This window comes from Chanodichthys erythropterus, chromosome 19 (assembly GCF_024489055.1).
Source record: "Chanodichthys erythropterus isolate Z2021 chromosome 19, ASM2448905v1, whole genome shotgun sequence".
Lineage (NCBI taxonomy): Eukaryota > Metazoa > Chordata > Actinopteri > Cypriniformes > Xenocyprididae > Chanodichthys > Chanodichthys erythropterus.
In genome coordinates, this window is record NC_090239.1 from 5,274,566 (window position 1) to 5,298,977 (window position 24,412).

At 38.8% G+C, this 24,412-nt stretch overlaps 1 protein-coding gene across 1 annotated transcript; it reads right to left on the reverse strand.

Moving 5' to 3' along the window:
* Positions 1-1,610: 1,610 nt before the first annotated feature.
* LOC137008062 (uncharacterized) lies at positions 1,611-23,277 on the reverse strand. Its single transcript, XM_067369856.1, has 12 exons — positions 23,198-23,277; positions 12,924-13,007; positions 11,062-11,151; positions 10,765-10,947; positions 10,015-10,407; positions 9,778-9,828; positions 9,297-9,427; positions 8,926-9,201; positions 8,618-8,713; positions 2,546-2,696; positions 2,294-2,373; positions 1,611-2,204 (listed from the first exon to the last, which is right to left on the reverse strand). The coding sequence occupies exons 3-12, from the start codon at positions 11,117-11,119 to the stop codon at positions 2,124-2,126; spliced, it is 1,500 nt and encodes a 499-aa protein (XP_067225957.1). The 5' UTR covers positions 11,120-11,151; positions 12,924-13,007; positions 23,198-23,277; the 3' UTR covers positions 1,611-2,123.
* Positions 23,278-24,412: the final 1,135 nt, after the last annotated feature.

A 24,412-nucleotide genomic window follows, 5' to 3' on the forward strand; every position in this document is an offset into this window, starting at 1 on the left:
TTGAGCATCTCTGGAGAGACCTAAAAATGGCTGTCCACCACTGTTTACCATCCAACCTGACAGAACTGGAGAGGATCTGCAAGGAGGAATGGCAGAGGATCCCCAAATCCAGGTGTGAAAAACTTGTTGCATTTTTCCCAAAAAGACTCATGGCTGTATTAGATCAAAAGGGTGCTTCTACTAAATACTGAGCAAAGGGTCTGAATACTTAGAACCATGTGATATTTCAGTTTTTCTTTTTTAATAAATCTGCAAAAATGTCAACAATTCTGTGTTTTTGTGTCAATATGGGGTGCTGTGTGTACATTAATGAGGAAAAAAATGAACTTAAATGATTTTAGCAAATGGCTGCAATATAACAAAGAGTGAAAAATTTAAGGGGGTCTGAATACTAGGGCTGGGTATCGTTCAAAAATTTTCGATACCGAGACGATACCGATACCTTGACTTCGATACCGATACCTAAACGATACCTTTTTCGGTACCAGTTTTAAAAAATCTGTTTAAACAAGATTACATAACCTCAAAAAAATCTTTGGTTTTATATTTTAACTTTGTTGACTTTTTATCAGACTCAAAGACTCCTCTCCTGTCCTGAGCCACTGCGGGGAACAAAAAAAGCACAAATTAACAAAATTTACCCAACACAATAAATCAGTGCAAATAGTTTTAATAAAGTTTAGTTTTCAATGCAAAAAATTAAGTATGTGAGGCTCTTTTTAAATCACTCAGCAATTGTTCTTCAAAAAATTTATTATTATTAACAAGATCAAAGCGGAAGTAAGATTGACGCAAGTTCGTTGCGTCTTACCGTGAAATAAGAGTTCTGTGTCTTCATTAAAATCAACACATTAATGATTCATCTCTCATCCACCCGCAATTAATTTGAATGTTATTTTTTTATTACTTGGCCCGACCCGCAAATTAACCGCAGTATCAGGAGGACGCTGATACCCCTTTTTCAGCAGAATTGTTCGCGTTCTGGAGCCAGAGGCAGAGCCTGTGCTCGTGCAGGTGAACGAGCCTGTCACGAACCGGTCGCGTGTTTCCATAGACTTGAGGGACGAACGCTGATGTAAAGCTGCTGTGTGTTGTACCTGTCCATAACTAGTCTAAAAAACATTGCGCGTCCCGCTGTTTCTGCAGGCAGTGCTACACTTTTGTTTTCTGTTAACAGTATCTGTAGTGAACCGGCTGCTCACATAAACAGCCGTTTCTCACCCGTCCATTCGGAGATAAACTGAAAACGAAACCGTTGATTCAATCGCCCTCTCGCACATAGGGTCTCTCTCGCGCGTATAGTTTTATATATTTAGATATAAATAACAATGTAGCGCAACGTTACTTGCTCCTCAACGAGACAGCGAAAGCATTTCTCCGCGCCTCTCCTCGATCGGCTCCATTCTGAGGTACCGAAATTTGGTACCGAATGACAAGACACTTTTCGATACTCGGTAGTATCGAGGCAGTTCGATCGGTACCTAAAAAGTATCGAGTTCGGTACCCAGCCCTACTGAATACTTTCCGTACCCACTGTATATGTCAACATTAAATGTAGCTCTTAACCTGACAGCAGAAGAAATAGTTCACTTAAAAACATGGAATATAAAGACGCATTAAATGTATTGAATAAGAAAAAAGTACAAATGAGGATTGAGGCATTCAAGAATGCAAAAACAGCAAAAAAAAGTGTCATAAATCGGGCATTTTATTTTAATCTTCAGGAAAAGACTGATATTGAAGCTGTTATCCAGGACTTGAGGACCAGATCATTCCCATTTGTGACTGAATCTTTCAGATTAGGTTTGTAACAGCAGCAGCTGGTTCACTGAAAATATTTGAAACAAAAGACTGATTTTTTTATCATACAATTAAAACTTATTATCATACAATGAAATCTAGTGTGGATGTAAGAATGTTATACATCTTAAAAGCTTACATTTTAGTCACAAAGCTAATTTAAGACCACTTTTATTGTGTTTTATAACCCTTCTGAAGCGTCAAATGAAACCACACTAATGTAAAACTGGGGTCTTTACAGTCTGCACATGATCAATGGGATATTTGTTGTCAGACACTAAGTGAACCAGATTGTTTTGTTTCCTTTCCTAAAGGATCTGAATTTATGGCTTTGTCTTTTGCACTTTTCTTGACTTCAGCTCCATGCTGCTTGGCAGACCAAACTTGACCAGCTCCTGTTTAATCTGAAACAAAAGATGGACAAACAGATCAATCTTTCCCACGTTGTCTATTAGCACTGTATTTTGTATAATTAGTCAAGTTTGTGTCTTACTTGCTGTAAAACAATCTGAATGTTTCCACTCTGTGTTAGGTCTGAAAATGAGGAAAGTTTCACTTGAAGTCCAATGACGTCTAAAGAGGAACACGCAAAAACAGAGTATACATATCATTATTTGTTGAATGTGTACATATTGTACGTGTATGTTAGTTTCTAAATTTGTAAACAGAAATCTTTTCCAAGCATGACATAACACATTTTATGACGATGAACAAACTGATATTAATGTGTGAGCTGTATGGTTACCTTGACTTGACTTTGGTCCACCGTCCACCCTGAAGGCCCATCGGCCGGGAACATTGACATTACTGGAGTTCTTGAGGTTTGAGATGAAGCTCCCATTGACCGATCCAGGAATCATAAAGTAGTCAATGGAGTTTTCTGTGTCATAACCAGCCTGAAAGTATGTGAAAACATTAATCATACAAATAGTATATACAGTGCCTTGCGAAAGTATTCATACCTCTTCAGTTCCCTTTCGAAGGGAACTCAACTCTGCGTTGCCACGCTTTGGGGAACGTCACACGTGACTCGGTGTCTGAAAAACCAACTATCCAACAACGCCAATGCTCATTGGCCGGCGACAGCCTATGACGTCATAGGGGCGCGACCCGGATGTATAAAAGCGCGCCCGCGGGAGCAGTCATTATCTTTTCGTCTTTCAGGGACTGCCTGTGTCTTGCCACTGTCCGATTTCTCTAATTCGAAACTGTGAGTATCTAAAGACTATGTCTGAGGGCAAAAGTTTTAGGAAGTGTGCGGATCCTTGCCCGAGGTTTCTGACCCCGGAGGATCCTCACACCCTATGTGTATTATGTCTGGGAGAAGAGCACGCACGGTCAGCGTTTGAGGACACTGGCTGTGAGCTGTGTGAGCGTTTTCCCATGAGAACACTCCGTTCCTGCCTGACGCTCTTCTCGAGGGGAGAGACGTCTACACCTGTGCCCGGAGGATCTGGTCCTGCTCGTGCTGAGGCCGAGCGGCGGCTGCATTCTTGGGGGTCGCAGGTGGAGCTCGCCGCTAAGTTTGAAAGAGGTGTCACGGTCTCTCAACCTCAAGCGGCGGCTGGCGGGGATGAGCTTCTGGATGACGATGATGCCATCTCCTTGACATCATCGGATCCAGGAGCGAGTGCTCTTCTGGCTGAGAGCCCCCGAGAGCAGGAGATGGCTTTGGAAGAGGGAGAAGTGACTGAGGTTGCTTCTTTCCCTTCCAAGCCTCCCTGTCCAGCATATGTGGAATTATTGGAGGTTGTGGAACGCGCTGCAGGCAGGCTGCAGCTGCCGTGGCAGCGCGTCAGGAAAGAGCCCGTTCGTGGCAGATTGGACGAACGGTTTCTCTCCGACCACAACCCTATAATTCCTGCGAGCCTTCCATTCCTTCCCGACCTACATGTTGAGGTGGGGAAGGCATGGAAGAACCCATACTCGGCTAGGATTCATTTGCATCAGCGGGGTAATTTCGCTGATGTGGAGGAATTGGGCCAGCATGGGTATGTGTCGATGCCCCCTATTGACGAGACGTTTGCTAACTATCTCGTCACGGGTAGCGCTCCGGTTCTGCCGTCCAAACCCCTTAAGATGACATCTCGTTTGAACGGCAGAGCATATGCTGCTGCGGGCCAGGCTGGTGCTGCTTTGCACACTATGGCAGTGTTGCAAGCGTACCAGGCTGACCTGCTGAAGGACCTGGATCAGGGGCAGGGTTTGTCCCCTGATGCGGTGGCTGAGCTGCGCCAAACCACGGATTTGGCTCTCCGTGCCACTAAGCAAACAGCCGCCTCGATTGGGAGATCGATGGCGGCTATGGTGGCTACGGAGAGGCACCTTTGGTTGACCATGGCGGACATCGGGGAGAAAGAGAAGGGCTCTCTCCTCGATGCCCCGGTCTCGCCATCTGAACTTTTCGGCGGTTCCGTTGAGACGGTCGTTGGAAAGTTTAGGGAGGCGAGGGCGCGCTCAGCAGCGTTTAAGAGTTTTATACCGCTCAGGTCCGATTCTGGGCCCAGACAACCGGGAGGCTCTGGTCCGCCTCGAGCCGAGGCTCAGAGGCAGGGTCAGAGATCCAGCGTCGCCACTCGAGCACCTCCTCCACCTCGGAGTAAGTCTCAGAAGCGGCGGGATGCGAAGAAAAGGAGAGGTGATCTGAGGGAGGTGATCAATCGGCGGCGTGATCAACGCCGCTGATTGCTCTCCTCTCTGGGCGAGGGAAGATTTGGTACTTTCCTTCGCCCCTTTTCTTCGTCCTCCCGGGATATGTTTTTAATTCTAATCTGTGCATGTTCAGGATAACACCTTGGAACAGTCAGGCCGGTGGCCGGCCCATGATGAAACTTTTTCTGAAGGCCCGCCTTCTGGCTTGATAGTGAAAAGGTCCGTAGGCTTATGGAACCGGGGATATCATTCTTCTATGATGAAAGAACGTGGAAGGAATCTCTGGTCTTCAAGCCGTGGGAAGGTAAGACAAGGTCTGATTTAATCGCTTAAATGTTCGACCTTGTTTTTATTCCTGTATTGTTTCCTGAACGTGTAACAGTAAATATGTAATAGGGGTTTTTTGGGCAAAATCTGGAGTGTTGAGACTGACTGAGCGAGCCACAGAATGGCTGCTGTTCAGTTTTCTCTCTGTATGTTCTGCCGTTCGACTGTTGTCAGTATAGTTTGAGCTGGCGCTCATCACTTCAGTTTATGCGTTTGTGGCGATCCTAACTGGCCGCCCAGCGCGATGGCTGTGATCTTTGCTGTATTTCTTATCTGAAATTTCTAGGTAGAGATCAGGCTTATTATAGCGCCTGTTATTTTGAATAGGCCTGTATGTTTTTGGCCAGGCTAGAACTAAGTGTATGTATGGTGTATGCATAAAATTTTTCCCATATGTATTTTAGTTTTTGGCCTTCTCCTGAGGGAGTGGCTGAATTTTTTGCCCAGATTATCCCATTGCTTATGTAGGTGCAACGATGAGTGTAACAGCTAGGTTTTTAGACTGCTCTGTTAGACACCTGATGCTGTTTCTCAGGTGGTAGGCCCTTATCTTTGCGTAGATAAGTTTATGCTATTAATGTTGCTAGGCCCCACTCTCTAGAACAGAGAGAAAAAAAAAAATATATATATATATTTTCTTCCGAGCCACTTGATATTTTCAAGTTTGAGTTGACTATGCCAGCATTTTGGCTCTGTCCTCTAAGGCTTGGAACAGATTTGAGAATCTGTAGCAATGATTTTATTTTTTCTCTCTGTCAAATGGCATGTATTTCAATAGTTTCCTTTGAGTTCTAGATGGTTGCCCTACATTTGGTATGTGAGCTTGATATGCTGCCACAGGTTGGCACCCGCTCATGATAGTAGGCCTTCTTGAAAGCGGCCTCTATGTAAGTGCTGGTGAATCCTTTCCCCAGTGTTACTGAGTGCATCACCTGTTGGATTGCATACTCAGGGTAGCTAGATCACTTTTTGAGAAAAGTTAGTATCTGTCAGCTCCCTTTTCAGTTATCTGTTTTTCAGCTATATTGCATATAACGGTGATTGTAGGCTAGACTGTTCAGCCTCCTTCTAGTTAGCAATAGTTTTATACTGCTGTGTAATAGATTTCAGTCTGCTCACATACTGTTTTTGGTTTTTACACTGCTTCAGGCCCTGCAGCATGTTTGTTTGAGGTAGCAGGCTCAACTAGCCTCCCTTAAGCCATGTTGGTTGTGTATGGTTCCCTTTAGTCACAGAACTTAGGGTACTTTGCCTGTTTGGAAAGTGTAGCCTAGCACAGGTAGCAGTTAGCTTCCCGTAGTTAATTGGGTTTGAGCTGGTTCCCTGTAGCTTGGTTCCCTGGAAATTCACGAACTGAAGCCACGTGTCATTGAATCGGCAGGCACCTTCAGGCCTCCTTTTTAGTTTTCATGTTGGCACAGATTGTGTTTTTCTGTGCGGCTCTGGATGAGATGTCAGTAGTGAAACCTTACTGAGGTTTGGTTTAACCTATTGTTGCCTCTGAGTCGATTATTCTAGTTGAGCTAAGAGCCACCTAGCGCTTAGGCTGGATCTGTGTGCTCCTGGAAACGGCCACGAGACTTACGCCGTGTGTCCTGAAGGATGCTAAGCCTGCGGGCCGCCTTTATTGGACATACTGGTGTTTGTTTTGGGTGTATTTCTCTCTGAGAACTAGTCATATACACTTTCGCTGGCCAGGGGCCCAAGTGGTAGATTCAACCCCCTCTTTTGCGGGTTGTTTACCTGGCTTGGGACCTAAACACTACCACGAGCTGATGCCACGTGTTTGTTGAGGTTATAGGCCTTCCAGGCCTTCCTTAATACGTGTTGGCGTACGCTGTACTCCTCTTGTTTAAAGAGTAAAAAGTGTTTTTTACTGAGTACACTGCTTGTCGGATTGTGTTGGGTGGATTATTAAGGAGCACTGTGCAGCTTTCCCATGGCTGCCATGGAAGTTTTCTGTCTCTGTACGTTAGACAGGTGTTCAGAAAGGCGTTTTACTAAAACAGGTCGTTTCTGGAGTGTACTTCTGTTGTCATGGTGTAAGTCCCTCCCGGGCCTCCATGATTATGTGCTCTTGGCATAGTCTACCTGTTAGGTGAGCTCTGCGCTTCCCCCTTGGGGTTGGTTTTGGTAATAGTGCTTAGCTCCCTAAGCTGGTTATGATGGTTAGGCCTTCATCAGGCCCCATCTTAAGAATCAGCCCTAGGCTGGTTTGTGCTCCCCTTTCAGGGTTTTCAGCACACAGCCGCCTCAGTGCGTTAATTAAGCACTGGGTAGATCCTAGGTGAGCGGATTATCTCCCCTCGATATGAGGGTTCATAGCATTTAGCTGAGTTCTGCTCTCCAGGATGCCCGTCTCTACGCGTGGGTCTGAGCTGGTTTCTGCCTTTCTGCAGTCACTCTTACCTATTTTCTTCTTCAAGAATGCATTCTAGAGGCTCTGTATTCAGACAGGGTTGGCCTGGACTAAGTCTGTTCCCATAGAAGACCAGGTCGGCCTCCCTGGTGGCAATGAGGGTGACCCCGTTCCCCTCAAGAGTGGCTGGCCGAGGTTCCCTTTGGTTCCTTGGCCACATTCCCTTAAAGGGACCACTTTTTCCCTCAGGAAAGTGGGTCCCGGACGCCTTAGCGATTTATTTAGGCTCTATTTGTTGAAAGAAAAAGGTAGTAGTCTTTTGGAAGTTCAGCTTGGGCTGTTGGCCAAAGGGAATGCTGTCACTGACAGCCTGGTGTGACCCGAGGGGGAGTTGCTGGCAGTTTGAGAACTGCCTTGAGGTCTTTGCCTCAGCCATATTTTTTGGCAGGCACTCTCCTTAATCATGGCGGCGTTGGTATATCGTTCCCCAAAGCGTGGCAACGCAGAGTTGAGTTCCCTTCGAAAGGGAACGTCTCAGGTTACGTATGTAACCATAGTTCCCTGAGAACAGGGAACGAGACTCTGCGTTCCTTTGCCATGCTTCAGGCGGCCTGCTGGGCAGTCCCTTCAAGACGATGGATAATGACTGCTCCCGCGGGCGCGCTTTTATACATCCGGGTCGCGCCCCTATGACGTCATAGGCTGTCGCCGGCCAATGAGCATTGGCGTTGTTGGATAGTTGGTTTTTCAGACACCGAGTCACGTGTGACGTTCCCCAAAGCGTGGCAACGCAGAGTCTCGTTCCCTGTCGACTTAAGCTAAACAACTTTAAATTACTTTTTTTCCCACGTTAATCTACATTCCATACACCATAATGACAAAACAAAAAACAGATGTGACAATTTCGCAAATTTATTAAAAATAAAAAATAAGTACTGCATAAGTATTAGTACCCTTTTTCTGACTGGGACACTTAAAATTTAGCTCGAGCATTCTAGTTTTGTTTGTAGATGTTTTCAAGTGGAGTTAACCTGTGGCAAATTCAATTGAAACGGTACATTTGGAAAATCACAGACCTCAAAATGCATATCAGAGCAAAAACCAAGCTATGAGGTCAGAAGAACTGACAGAAGAAGGTTCACCTTCCAACAGGACAATGACCTGAAGACAATGCAATAAAGGCTAATGGACATCTCTGTGAATGTTAGAGCCTGGGCTTGATCCCAATTGAACATCTTGAGAAGATGTCTGTCCATCAACCACCCCATCCAACCTGACAGAGCTTGAGAGGATCTGAGGAGAAGAGTGGCTGAAAATCGCCAAATGCAGACGTGCAAAGCTTGTCACGTAATACCCCAAAAGAGGTTGTAAAGGTGCTTCAACTAAATATTGAGTTATGGGTACAAATACTTATGCAATGTCCTCATTTCAGTTTTTCCTTTTTAATAAATCTGCAAAGTTGTTAAAAGTTTCTTTTACCTCCACTGGAAGTCTTGTTAAAGCAATGTCACCATAATTCATCAGAATAAATGAAAAACTACTGCCTGAAATTAAAACCACTTGAAACGATGTTTCCTGAAAAGATTGAAAAAAACATAATTAGTATAAACTTAGTGTTTACTCTATCTGGGCATTACTAACAGACCTCATTTTTATTTTTACTGTTTTCATTTATCACTCATTTTGTGTACCAATGTGTTCAATAAAGTATTTTATAATTTAACTGAATAATAATTCATTAAATTGTGGATGAAAACATTCACATTTCAGAAGTATAACAAATTTACTGTGTTTGTCAAGGCATAGTAAGGGACTTTATCCCACGTTGCAACAAAGACCCAGGAAGCGCTGAAGGTCAGATTAGGGAAATGATTTTTTATATCCAGAGTGGCGCGTGTGAGAACACTTCCATTAGTGTACTGATGATATGAAACCACTCCTCTCGCACGGTTGTCAAGGTCGGTCCAGAGACCAGCAATTATATCTTGGCCTCCATAAGGAAAGGAGTAGGGAACATACTGTGATGAAGACTGGTTGAATGTGAGGTGTCCGTTATTATTCACCTGAAACATGAGAAATATTGTTTCACTGATCACAGATGAGTTTCTAAAGCATTCACCAATCACAGTTAGTGATTTAGTTGGAATCAAAATCTTACATAAATCTGCTGGTATGTGCGGCCAAAGAACAGAAATGGTCTCAACAGCTGAACAACCGAGGAGCTTCCATCATCAGCAGCAGGATTTATTGTGTCTCCCGCTGCTGAGTTGAATGGGTAGAATACTGGTGCTGCCAAAAGAATGAACAAAAAACATTTCTGTTCACTGATGTTATGGGGCTCATGTTTGAATCTGGTTGTGATTAGTGGGACGATGATGCAGAATAAAAAGTGCACCAGGTAAGTGGGAAACTTCTAGTGTCCCTTTGTGTGTGTGTGTGTGTGTGTGTGTGTGTATGTGTGTGTAGATATGTGTAGTTGTACATGATGGTCTGAACAGGAACTAGTTTCTTTTGCATCTGCAAATTTAAACAGTGTTTTATCTACAGTCTTTGTCTACAAACACAAACACACCCCTACTGAATTTTCATGATACATCAAAACTTCAGCAGTCAGTAGAAGGCGTTGAAAACTACATTACCTGCCACGGTTGTGTTTGGAGTGACAGTAGCATTGCTAATGTTCCTAACATCTGTAAAACATTTAATGTATATTAATTAATAAACAGATAAAAATATAAATTACATATGTACTAAATTCACATGTAAATGTATTTACTTCCACAGTATGTTAAAAACAGACAGATGGTCTAACAAACTCACAGATGTAATACATTACTCAAACACATAGTATATGGGTGAAAGCACAATATGCTTACCTGCACAGTATGTCAAATAGCAATTAACTGGGCGAACAAACTCATAGACGTAGTAATTGCCTGGGCAGGCTTTCACCTTAATGGGATTGGATTGGAAAAAGCAGCAGTCACTCATCCAGTGACCGCAGACTCCTCGGGTGACCACTCCATCTTCAATTTGTGGGTGTTTTCCGTTCAGCCACAGTGGGGCATGAGTGCCACAGCTTAGCTTTTCAACACATGTGTCTGGCATCTGAACGCTCTGACCCTGAATGAAGAGACGGTACCAGCCTTTCCAGGTGACATCAGTGTCACACATTACTTTAGAGACAAGTTGATTGTAATATGATAATTGTAATTGATTGTTGGTGGCTCTCCAGGAATCATCCAGCACAGTGTAGTTATAGCAGGGGTCTGTGAGAACACAAAAATAAAAAAAACAATTAGAAAATTAAATAATTGAAATGACTTTATATTATACACTTGTCACAAAATTTGCATGTGTTTGTAAGTATTATCAATTTAAAACACTCAAGCGTTTCTAAACAATTCAAATGCAAGAAGAGGCAAAAGAGCGATCATGTGCTGTTTTCTGTGCACACACAGGCGCTTTTCAGACTCTTTGCGCTTGAACGGACACATACACACACAAAACATTTCTGTACCAAACTTTATTTGTAACTGTTTAATAGTATTTATGTTTAAATTTGTGTATTCTTATTTTTATTGTCTGTTCACTTGTCTTTAATAATAATATACCCAGGGCTTTACCTTCAAATGTTGTTGATCCAGATGTTGTTAATGGCATTGTTGTTGGTGCAGATGTTGTTGTCGGTGCAGATGTTGTTGTCGGTGCAGATGTTGTTGTCGGTGCAGATGTTGTCAGTGCAGATATTGTTGTCGGTGCAGATGTTGTTGTCTGTGCAGATGTTGTTGGCGAAGGTGTTGCCCTGGCTGTTATAGAGGAAGAGAGTTGGTTAAATTCAGAAAAAGACGATTCCAAAATTAGTTTATTTTCATTGTCTTTGCCACATCAAGACTGATAATGAAACAGGAACAAATCCTTACTCAGTGACAGGACTGGTATGAACACCAGCAGAAGCTGTGAAACCAGTGATAATGTCATGATGAGGAAGTCTGATAAAACCAGAATGTTTTCTGTAACCAGAGAACATTATTAGAGCATCATGCACTTTTATAAAAACATTTAAACCAATGTCAGTCTAAATATCTCTCAATAAAAAACATTATTAGAAATCAGATCATTCAATCAAATCTGACTGTCTTTTACATCCATTCAAAAACAGCTGATATTCAATATCAAATTATGGTAGCACTTTTTTTTTGAAGTCCTGTTTTGCACGAACAAACTAAGTACTTAAAGGGATAGTTCACCCAAAAATGAAAATTTGATGTTTATCTGCTTACCCCCAGTGCATCCAATATGTAGAGGACTTTTTTTCTTCAGTCGAACGCAAATTATGATTTTTAACTGCAACCGCTGCCGTCTGTCAGTCAAATAATAGCAGTAGATGGGAACTTCAACTATAACAGTAAATAAAACTTGCTTAGACAAATCAAAATTAAAACCTGCGGCTCGTGACGACACATTAATGTCCTAAGACACGAAACGATCGGTTTGTGCGAGAAACCGAACATTATTTATATAATTTTTACCTCTAATACACCACTATGTCCAACTTCGTTCAGCTTCCTGTTAGTGAGGTCAAAAAACGCGTTGTGATGACGGAAGTGATGTCTCGCCCATATACTTCAATGAGCGCGAGACATCACTTCCGTTGTCAGAGCGCGATCTGACCTCACTCACCGGAAGCTGAACGAAGTTGGACATAGTGGTGTATTAGAGGTAAAAAAATATATAAATACTGTTCGGTTTCTCGCACAAACCGATCGTTTCGTGTCTTAGGACATCAATGTGCCGTCACGAGCCGCAGGGTTTAATTTGGAATTGTCTATGGAAGTTTTTTCGACTCTTATTGTTCAAGTTCCCAATCACTGCTATTATTTGACTGACAGACGGCAGCGGTTGCAGTTAAAAATCATAATTTGCATTCAACTGAAGAAAAAAAGTCCTCTACATCTTGGATGCACTGGGGGTAAGCAGATAAACATCAAATTTTCATTTTTGGGTGAACTATCCCTTTAATGTAGTAAAAGACACTAACTGGGTAACAACTAGGTACTAACCCTGATCCTACCCCTAAATCTTAACTTTGCCCATGTAGTGTACACTACTCAGTACTTTTGTGGGTAAGTACACTGTAAGAACATTGAAAGTGCATGCACTGTAAAATAAAGTGCAACCCAAATAATTATTAAATTATCAAACATTTTTCTACTATGTGTTTACCTTACATACTGTGCACATACATACAGTCAAACCAAAAATTATTCAGACATTTTTGATATTTTTGATATTTGTTTTCTAGTGAGAGCAGGACACTATAATTCATTTATGTAAGTGAGAATAGCAAAATAAAGTAAACTGTGACATATAATACCCAAAAATTCTTCATACAGTGGACTACCAGTAAAACTGATAAACATTTGGAACCAAAAATTATTCAGACACTTTGACCTGACCATGTTTTGCTTAAGTGTTATCTGACATAATTAAGATAATTTTTCTTCTGACACAGTTTAACTCTGAGATCTTTTATTACCATTTTTTAAACTACAGTGAATAAACTGTATTAATGAATGACATGTTCAAGGTGTCTGAATACATTTTGGTTTGACTGTACATACTGTGCATTCAGTGCATTACACTGTATATACTATTGTAAATATGTATCTTAATTTGCAACGCAAAGTATATAGTAATATACTTTGGATCTTGTAAGGATAAATAATCTAATTTGAGAATATAGTTAGTGGAACTTAACTTGGAAGAGAAATATTTGACTTACCTCAGACTGCTTCTGCTGCTGCTCTTGCACCTGATCTGATATGGATCAGCAGGATGTTTCACTGATTTTAAATGTGACCCGAACCTGTTTTAGGAGTAAACAAACAAACGCTGATCAGGAAACAGTGATCAAATGACTGAATGCATGTAATTGCTAACAACGAATGTTTGTTGACAGGATGCCAGCAAAGAAGTCATTATGTCAGGAGGACAGCTGTTTTCACTTTTGTATTGTAATTGTGTCAAAATACAATGAACTTAGGTGCCATAAAATTATTTTTTAAAAATGGTAACCATTTATTAAGATGTTTATGTTTCAGTTGATTTTACATACAGAAACAGGCAAAAAAAAATGCATTGCGACATCAAATGTTAGCAGTACAAAAATGGTGTCTTGCTCAAAGTCAAGGTTTATGTAAAACTTGTAAAACCATTATGAATTTCTTTAATAATTTGTTTAAAAAAGTATGTACACATCATTGAAGTATTTATTGTGATGCCTTTAATTAATGCTCTATTACATAAGACATTATTAAATCTGTATTATGGTAAAAACATTAGTGTAAAACAATGACCCTTTCATTTAAATCATCTTAAATTACAGGCAGCACAACAAATACTTCTATGGTGTAATGCTAAGAAAAAGTTGTAATGGGCCAAAAACAGGCCTTATTTCAGCAAAACAAGATAATATATTTTTATACAGTATGGGTCACATTTAACACACACACAAAAAAATATTTTATTAAAATCTACAGTATATAAGCTAACAATTAGATATGAAATATTATTTTTTTCATTTTAGTCAACCATTTTTACCCCATTTTACTTTTAGTTTATTTTTAATGCTTTTTTTTATTTTCTTTACCATAATACAGTATTTTTAAATGAAAATAATTAATACAATTAAATATTAAAATCAGCATGCATTAAAGGCAGTGCATCAAACACCACCATCATCATATGCACAATCTACAGTGAGATAATTATTTCATATTATGGAAATTTTGGAGGGAATGTGTTCAAGTGTTATCAAGCAAAAAAACTAAATATTATGTGGCCCGTGCTCTCAAAATGAGTCAGAATGTGCACAGGGCTAAACAAGTGAAAAATATAAATTTTGGTCGAATTTGAGGTTTTAACAAAAATGAGTTCATTAAGCCCTCATGAATATTCATTGCGAATTCTCGATGGCATGAGTCTGAACTAATGAAATGTGATTTTCAAACTCATGGTGATGTAAATAAAACGATCTTACGCGTGCTGACTGACAGTTTCGAAGCCCATTATAGCAGTTTTTTTTTTTTTTTAAATAAAGAAAAAAGAAAAGAAAAAAAGATGTTTGGTTAACTGATGGGGTAAAACCAAAAGAAAAATCTGATGTGTAACATTATATTACATCCGTGCGATACAGAAGGTCTTAAAATATAGGCTGTCTTTTCCATTAATGTTAATCAAACAATTGTGGAATTATAAGAAAAAAGTTGAATATACATTTCTTCCTATAGATATGGGTTTTGACTTGGTTTGTGCCAAATTTGGTGTTATTACCAGGGATTTTAAGGTATGGTTGCTGGTGATTTTGTTGTTTAGTCAGTTTGGTCCTAGTTATATTGACTCATCCATGAGAATTAGATGGAAAACTGATCCCTGGAAAATGCTAATCCATGCAAATGTCACATCAGCTATTTCATTTGAGCTTCCAAACTACAATGTGCTTCTCCACCATTGTTTTGATAGCTCCTGATTACATCAATGTAAATGGACTCTAGCTTATATATATATATATATATATATATATATATATATATATATATATATATATATATAAACTAGCAGCCTAAACTCATCTCCCTGAGCATCTCCCTCATCTACAGTGGGTACGGAAAGTATTCAGACCCCCTTAAATTTTTCACTCTTGTTATATTGCAGCCATTTGCTAAAATCATTTAAGTTCATTTTTTTCCTCATTAATGTACACCCAGCACCCCATATTGACAGAAAAACACAGAATTGTTGACATTTTTGCAGATTTATTAAAAAAGAAAAACTGAAATATCACATGGTCCTAAGTATTCAGACCCTTTGCTGTGACACTCATATATTTTACTCAGGTGCTGTCCATTTCTTCTGATCATCCTTGAGATGATTCTACACCTTCATTTGATGCCAGCTGTGTTTGATTATACTGATTGGACTTAAATAGGAAAGCCACACACCTGTCTATATAAGACCTTACAGCTCACAGTGCATGTCAGAGCAAATGAGAATCATGAGGTCAAATGAACTGCCTGAAGAGCTCAGAGACACAATTGTGGCAAGGTACAGATCTGGCCAAGGTTACAAAAACATTTCTGCTGCACTTAAGGTTCCTAAGAGCACAGTGGCCTCCATAATCCTTAAATGGAAGACGTTTGGGACGACCAGAACCCTTCCTAGAGCTGGCCGTCCGGCCAAACTGAGCTATTGGGGGAGAAGAGCCTTGGTGAGAGAGGTAAAGAAGAACCCAAAGATCACTGTGGCTGAGCTCCAGAGATGCAGTCGGGAGATGGGAGAAAGTTGTAGAAAGTCAACCATCACTGCAGCCCTCCACCAGTCGGGGCTTTATGGCAGAGTGGCCCGTCGGGAGCCTCTCCTCAGTAAAGACACATGAAAGCCTGCATGGAGTTTGCTAAAAAACACCTGAAGGACTCCAAGATGGTGAGAAATAAGATTCTCTGGTCTGATGAGACCAAGATAGACCTTTTTGGCCTTAATTCTAAGCGGTATGTGTGGAAAAAACCAGGCACTGCTCATCACCTGTCCAATACAGTCCCAACAGTGAAGCATGGTGGTGCCAGCATCATGCTGTGGGGGTGTTTTTCAGCTGCAGGGACAGGACGACTGGTTGCAATCGAGGGAAAGATGAATGCGGCCAAGTACAGGGATATCCTGGACGAAAACCTTCTCCAGAGTGCTCTGGACCTCAGACTGGGCAGAAGGTTTACCTTCCAACAAGACAATGACCCTAAGCCGACAGCTAAAATAACGAAGGAGTGGCTTCACAACAACTCCGTGACTGTTCTTGAATGGCCCAGCCAGAGCCCTGAATTAAACCCAATTGAGCATCTCTGGAGAGACCTAAAAATGGCTGTCCATCAACGTTTACCATCCAACCTGACAGAACTGGAGGGGATCTGCAAGGAGGAATGGCAGAGGATCCCCAAATCCAGGTGTGAAGAACTTGTTGCATCTTTCCCAAAAAGACTCATGGCTGTATTAGATCAAAAGGGTGCTTCTAATAATTACTGAGCAAAAGGTCTGAAAACTTAGGACCATGTGATATTTCAGTTTTTCTTTTTTAATAAATCTGCAAAAATGTCAACAATTCTGTGTTTTTGTGTCAATATGGGGTGCTGTGTGTACACTAATGAGGAAAAAAATGAACTTAAATGATTTTAGCAAATGGCTGCAATATAACAAAGAGTGAAAAATTTAAGGGGGTCTGAATACTTTCCGTCCCCACTGTATTTAACAGATTCATTATTAGTCATATAAAGCATTTCCACCAAAACAACAGAGTTACTAGTAAAATGTTTAAAGGACATTTTAGTCATATGAAAGAAAAAAAATAAATATTCCATGCATTCAGGAAAACACATTTTACAACACAATAATTACTTTTAATCTTCCGAGCTACTCTTCCTGTTCCACTTCTTTATTTAAAACATTTACAGTCCAAGTCCAGTCCACTGAAAACTTTGAGTAAATGATGAATGTTCCTTGGCAACTAAAACATATGTTGTATGGAGTTGCACAATTGCCTTTAGACTTCAGCCCAAGTTACTATAGCAACTGCTGCTATTTCATTTGCAAGGTTTTGTGTTAGCATTCTCCTGTTGCTTTCAATATACTGAAGGTTAATTGTTTGATCCCAGCAGGCCGTGGCGCAGACGGATCAAACTAGCCCGGGTTCCTCAGAATGTAAAACTACAAAATATGTCTGCAATGCAGCACATCTGCCTTCATACAGTACATTTGTGAATATTTGGTTTGTGAGTGTTGAAATGCTCTGGGCCTTCACCAGGTGTGAAATTGTATTTAATGATGTGACATTTGCATTGATTAGCATTTTCCATGAATCAGTTTTTCATCTAATTCTCATGGATGAGTCAATAAAACTAGAACCAAATTGACTTTATGAAGATGATTTGAAAATAAACTTGCAATACAGTTTAGAACCACTAGATAGCGCTAAAGAGTCTCCCATTGGAACAGTGGTGTTGATGTTATTTCATCAATAGCATCATTATTTATGTGAAAGATTTGATCATATATTAATTCATGAATGTTTAAACCAGTCAGTCATTCTCATGAAACCTGCGAAGAATATGTCTAAATAAAATATTCAGGCAAAAATCACAAAATAAGTAACTATTACAACCTCAGGAAAATATAATATTTTCGTTTTTTGCACGATAACACAAACACACTCCCTCCAAAATGTCCATAATATGAAATAATTATCTCGCTGTATAGAAAGTAGTGCACATGATGATGATGATGGTGGTGTTTGATGCACTGCCTTTAATGCATGCTGATTTTAATATTTAATTGTAATAATACTTTTATTTTTATTTAAAAATACTGTATTCAAATAAAGAAAATCAGTAATAAAAATAAACTAAAAGTAAAATGGGGTAAAATGCTTGATTTTTATTTTTTTTTTTTTGGTGTTAAATATGACCCATGTATATAAATATATTCTGCTGTTTTCCTGAAATGAGGCCTGTCTTTGGACCATAACAAAATTATTATTATTATTATTTATTTTATTTTTTTTGCATTATGACATATGTAATCATAGAAGTATTTGTTGTGCTGCCTTCAATTTATGCTGATTTAAATAAAATATTTTTGTATTACAATAATGGCTTTATGATAATACATATTTAATAACATTTTATTTAAAAGAGCATAAATTAAAGGCACCACATCAAATACTTCCATGATGCATAAATACTTCTTAAAAATTATCAGTATGTTCAATGTTTTTAAGCTATTCAAATATCCTCAGACTCCAAACAGGACATGAACTAGCTCCTAAAAGAGACTGCAATGATATCAGACCAAAGCTAGCTCAGAAATATATCTGGAAAGACAAGTCCTGCTGGTTAACATAAATGGCAGGACATTTCTCGATTGAAGGAGCGTTTACTGTTGTCATTCTTTATCACTCATAATCACAATTCTTTGCTCTTTCTCACTGTCTTTTCACACTCACAGGCCAAACATCTGTGCTGTGAACAAATATTCATTAATAACTTACAAAGCCAGCTTACATAACATTTAAAGATGTCCTGGCAAGAGCAGAGCACACTTGATAAGTGATAATTCATTTGGACTGCACTCAGTTTCACAGCGTTATTATGTAGTGTTATATTGCACTGTAAGTGATGTACTGTAACTGAAAAGAGGCTAACGTCTAATAAGACAAATTTAAAACCAAAATATTTTACAAGCAGTACAATTCTGCATTTACAAAAAAAGTCTCATAAGAGAGAGAAAAAAAAGAACACAATGTTTGTGACACGATGATTCCATGCAATAAAATACTTGAGGCAGTGGGCTAGAAAGCACTGGATTTTCAGTTGTTTTTTTCCTTTTTACACTGATTCATTATGCACCGATGCTTCATGAAGCAGTGTTTTGAAATCGGCCATCACTTAATAAGTCATTATTTTGTTTTTTTGGCGCACCAAAAAATATTCTAGTCGCTTTATAATATTAATATTGAACCACTGTACTCACATGAACCGATTTGTTTTTAGTACCTTTATGGATCTTGAGAGAGGAAGTGTCATTGCTCCCTATGGAGGCCTCATGGAGCCATCGGATTTCAACTAAAATATCTTAATTTGTGTTCTGAAGATTAACGAAGGTCTTACGGGTGTGGAACGGCATGAGGGCGAGTAATAAATGACAGAATTTTCATTTTTGGGTGAACTAACCATTAAACTATTAAATAATCAATGAATATCAGTTTATTTAATGAATTTGAATATAATTACTGAAGGTTAAAGTTTGCCCACTTTTTCTGAATCCCACTGGCCCACTTTAACTGATTAAGCCAAAGTGGGTCAGTAAAATGTAAATACCTTTCAAGAAAACTAACACATTTTTATACATTTTATTCTTTGCATTTTATTTCCTGTTAACTGTGGTAAAAAACAAAATAGGAACTTCTACAATAATATTTGTTTACATTTAGTGAGCAACCTTATCATTTAGAAAATAAAATCTTATGTCAGAGGGTCTACCTTTAACCATAAAGGGTGTCCTCCTTTGAGGTGTCATTGTGCATCAACCAAAACTATTTTATCATTTAAAGAAATAGTGTCTCTTCAATTAAAGACCACTGTCATGCTCTGAAAGTGTAAACCCATTGAGCGCAGTACTATCAAACGTAAACGGCCCACTTTGCCTGCATTCACCCTATTAAGGACTTTCTTTGGTTAATAATTCAATTAAATTCAATTTCCAATTTAACTAATCTTACTGGATTTTGTCCTGGCAGAGAATTACCAGTACATTTTCAGTTTTTCTTTTTTTACAGTGCAAAATAAACAGTATTGTGTGTGAACATGCTGTAATGCAAAAGCATGGCCCAGTAAACAGAAGGCAGGGTGGGATTTGTGTAAAAAACACTAAAGATCTATTTTAGGACTGGATAAAATACTCAGCTAAACCTCATCTTAAACCTGTCTAGCCTGTATTATTTTTGTCAAAGTATAAAAGCATTTTATCAGGATTTAAAAGCTAAACTGTATTATGAAAAAAAAAAAAATGCATTTATTTTGCTCATTACAAGAGCCTGTATTAAATATAGACTACAGGGGGCGCTATAGCCTTGCCCCATCTGACATTTTATCCCATTGATATGCTCATTCCTTATAGAAATGTATCATAGTAATCATATAGCTTCCACCAAAATACAGTAGCACTGCTGATTTGTTAATCCAATTTATCATGATTTTACAGTAGGCCTAGAAACAAATAGTCTTTTAATCATATTGTAGCACAGCGATCTCCCCAGTTCTCACTTGGTGTGATATCCTACATGTAAATCTGACAACTGACAGACGGGGTGCTGATAATCCATAAGCAAACAGACCTCATGTGGTAAGATTAGAGGAGTAACCGGATAGCATGACAGGGGCTTGTGTTCATGGGTGGAGGATTCATTTAATATGCTGCTGATCTGACTACGGTGTTTATGAGGCTGTATAATGGAGCTAATATAGAACAGTAGATTTGGTTGTGCTAGCATACTACTCTTACTTTTCCTGCTGTATAGCTCTAAAACTATAACATTTTAAATGATTTAATAAGTATTCATATTTGCTACTTGAAATAAAATGTAAAAATGTAAACTGATTTTTTTTTTAATTTTCATAACATGATGTAGACCTACTAAAATAGCTACAACTGAAATAAAATGAATAAAAAATCTATAAACATAAAAAAGAACTAATAAAAATGACAACTTTAACTAAAATGAAATTCAAAACAGAAAACTGTCAAACTATTTAAAAAAAAAACTCTATTAGCATCTTAATGAGACTAAAATAACACTGATATGTTTACTGTGCAGAGAACGCAAATGTTTGCATAGATATCTGGATGATTGGACAATCATATGCCAACATGTGCACACGCTCAAACTGAATCGCATCCAGTTATTTAAAGGTGCCCTAGAATGTTTTTTCACAAGATGTAACATAAGTCTAAGGTGTCCCCTGAATGTGTCTGTGAAGTTTCAGCTCAAAACACCCCATAGATTTTTTTATTACTAATTTTTTTAACTGCCTATTTTGGGGCATCATTAAATATGCACTGATTCAGGCTGCGCGGCCCCTTTAAATCCTCGTGCTCCCCGCTCCCAAGCTCTCAACTATAATACAGTGCATAAACAAAGTTCACACAGCTAATATAACCCTCAAATGGATCTTTACAAAATGTTTGTCATGCATGCTGCATGCATGCGTCGGATCATGTGAGTATATATAGTATTTATTTGGATGTTTACATTTTATCCTGAATGAGTTTGATAGTGCTCTGTGGCTAAAGCTAACATTACACACTGTTGGAGAGATTTATAAAGAATGAAGTTGTTTATGAATTATACAGACTGCAAGTGTTTAAAAATGAAAATAGGAACGGCTCTCTTGTCTCTGCGAATACAGTAATAAACGATGGTAACTTTAACCACATTTAACAGTACATTAGCAACATGCTAACAAAACTTTTAGAAAGACAATTCATAAATATCACTAAAAATATCATGTAATCATGGATCATGTCAGTTATTATTGCTCCATCTGCCATTTTTCGCCATTGTCCTTACTTGCTTACCTAGTCTGATGATTCAGCTGTGCACATTGTCCTGCCCTTGTCTAATGCCTTGAATATGCAAATATTGGGGGTGTACATATTAATGATCCCGACTGTTATGTAACAGTCGGTGTTATGTTGAGATTCGCCTGTTTTTCGGAGGTCTTTTAAACAAATGAGATTTATATAAGGAGGAAACAATGGAGTTTGAGACTCACTGTATGTCATTTCCATGTACTGAACTCTTGTTATTCAACTATGCCAAGGTAAATTCAATTTTCAATTCTAGGGCACCTTTAATATAAATGAAAATAATTATTTTTGTTTGCAATTTCAAGCATTTACATTAGGAATGTGCGCTAAGACTAACCTGACAGTTGTTTAAACCAGGGGCGTTTCCTCCGAGTAGGCAAGTTAGGCAGTGCCTCCTCAAAAATTAGGATGAGAAAATAATCCATATTACATATAAAACAAAACAAATATTACAAATTATGACATTAAAAAGAGCGCAAGTCACGCGTATTTCTTAAGGAACACTGCCCAACAGCGACACCCGCAGGTGAAGTTACACAGAGGAGTCATGCTTTACAGTCTATGGTCTTGCCTCCCTTTCCTCTCATAGGAATCCATATAAAATCAGCAGACCCCCGGCGTGCGGTGGGTTTTGTGGGGGGTAATTGAGAATGAATGGGGGAAAGTCACGTGAGAGGAGGCAATGTCTCCATCGCGCTGTCATTGGATGTAATTGGTTATGATTGGATATGATTGGTTTGTGCGATAAATCCCGCCTCTTGTTGACGTGAGCGTTCCGCGCGTCAGTTTGACCGAACAAATGATGGCGTCAATCGGAAGACTAATTGAAAAGTAAGTAAACAGATCACATTTAGATATCACCGCTTTATGTCACGTCAAAATCAAACTTGAAATGGACTGACAGCATGATGACTGCGGGGTTTTTAGTGCAATCGGCTTGGTGAAATTAAAAATACAATTCGTGTCTGTGACAGACGGTGTTTACGGAGCATGACTGATGATCCAAAATATCCTAGGTTGACGATTAAAAAGAAAAACGCAATACACAAATAAAATATATTGTTTAAATTATTATTGCCTTTAGTTATTATTTTGGAATGAATGTAGAAATGCTTAAAACACTAACTTGATGAGATTGACTTGGTTTGTTAATGTAAAATTACAAAATATAATTTTTTTTTTATGTATTGTAAAGTAATTTTCATTTAACAAGGAAGATGTGTCAACTTTAAGAGTAATGCACATTAATTTACATTAATTCATAAAAAAAAAATGGGCCTCCTCATTTCAGAACACTACTGCATGCCACTGGTTTAAACTGAGGTTGTGTAATGACTGTACTGTACAAAATAAAAATCTGGTCATGTGACAAGTCAGATTAGCATTTCCACTCCTACAAACAGAGCCATCATGTATCACTGGAACATTACAGGGCCCAATTTATAATAATTTTATACATTACAGTGGAATCAATATAAACGTTCTGGATATCCGACTACTTTCAAAATGATTTACAAATATATGTATGTACAGGAATTGTACAATATTATATATATTCTTACTCGTTTTTAAAAAATAAAAATGTCTTTTTAACCCCCTGTGTGTAAAATGTTTGCAGCTTTCTGTCTTTTCCACAAACAAGAATGGGAGATATATATATATATAATATAATGCTAAATGTTGTTTTTACTGCGCTTCTGCTATAAATACCACTTTGGAACTACACTGGTAGTAGTTACTACTACTTTGATCCTCATATGAATTTGATTAACTGATTAAAGAGCTATAGCACGTCATGTGGAGATGTTTAGGAACGGCATTATATCTGATTAATATGGACAAACAGAAAAAATATTTACGATTACTTACCAAAATATGTGGCACAGGTAACTCTTGAGGGCCAAAATCACCGCCATCATATCTAGGCGGTGACATAGGGGACGCTCATGAGCCAAAGCATATTCCGCCATTGCACAGGGCGTCCCAGCTCATCTTGGTGACTGTATGACCAGTCCTCGGCCTGTGCGCCACTCATGGAGAGGAAAGCTGGAGTGGTCGCACAGGACTCAACCGATAAGATACTATTGAAAAATCAAGTAACAAAACAGATGGCTGTTTTAGTAACTGGTTACAGTTGCACTGATAGTTATGGCTAAATCGATCTGATGGATTTGAATATTGGGGGGGTTACCTCCCCCCATCCCCCCCGCAAACTACGCCCCTGGTAAGAACAACCCCCCCTCCTTTCGAGGGAACGCCTCCCAAAACTCGTGCATGAGTATTGGAACACGAGTGTTTACCACCGGCATTCGCTGTGTCGTGTTAGTGGATTCATTATGTCGGACTCACCGCAGGTAACTTATAATCTGCATTTGTTACTACTGTCTCCTGACAAAAACATTGCATGCAGCGCCTGTGGAGTGTGGAAAGTTACTGGAGCGCGCAGCCGCTCTCGTCTCTCACAAGGAACGTCACGGCAGTGATTGACAAGCCAGAGGGCATTTTTTACATTTGGGGAATTCTTCTAATGTTGTTTCATGATTCTATTGGCATATACTGTATATTTGGACATTTGTCAACTCCGTCAATAATTAAGTTTTTTGTTATTATTTTCAAAGAAGTGTCTTATTCTTTTTTTCAATTTATTGTGTAAAAAAAAAAAAAACATCAATGGAACTTGATATTATGTAAGAACATTGTTATATGTGTTTAAAATAAAAGGAGAGGGGAGAATTAAGAAATTTAGGAATTGGATTGTTCATAAAACAGAAGGGAAAAAAACAAAGAATCTATTTCACGACTAGCTCCTTTACTCCTTTTGAACACAAATATTACATAACTGAAGACTTTGTTGTTGGATGAATTAAATTAAATTAAATTAACATGATTTTTAGTGTCTGACAGAGTTGACACAAATTAAGATATAAAGTGATCAAATTTTAATTATTAGAAAACATTTTTTTCATAAAAACATATTCCTTTACATGGTTAATTATCTGAGACCTTTATCTACAAAATATCAATTTTTAATAATGTAGTGTTAGTTTTTATTTTTAACATCTAAAACGTTTTGTCCCTTATTTC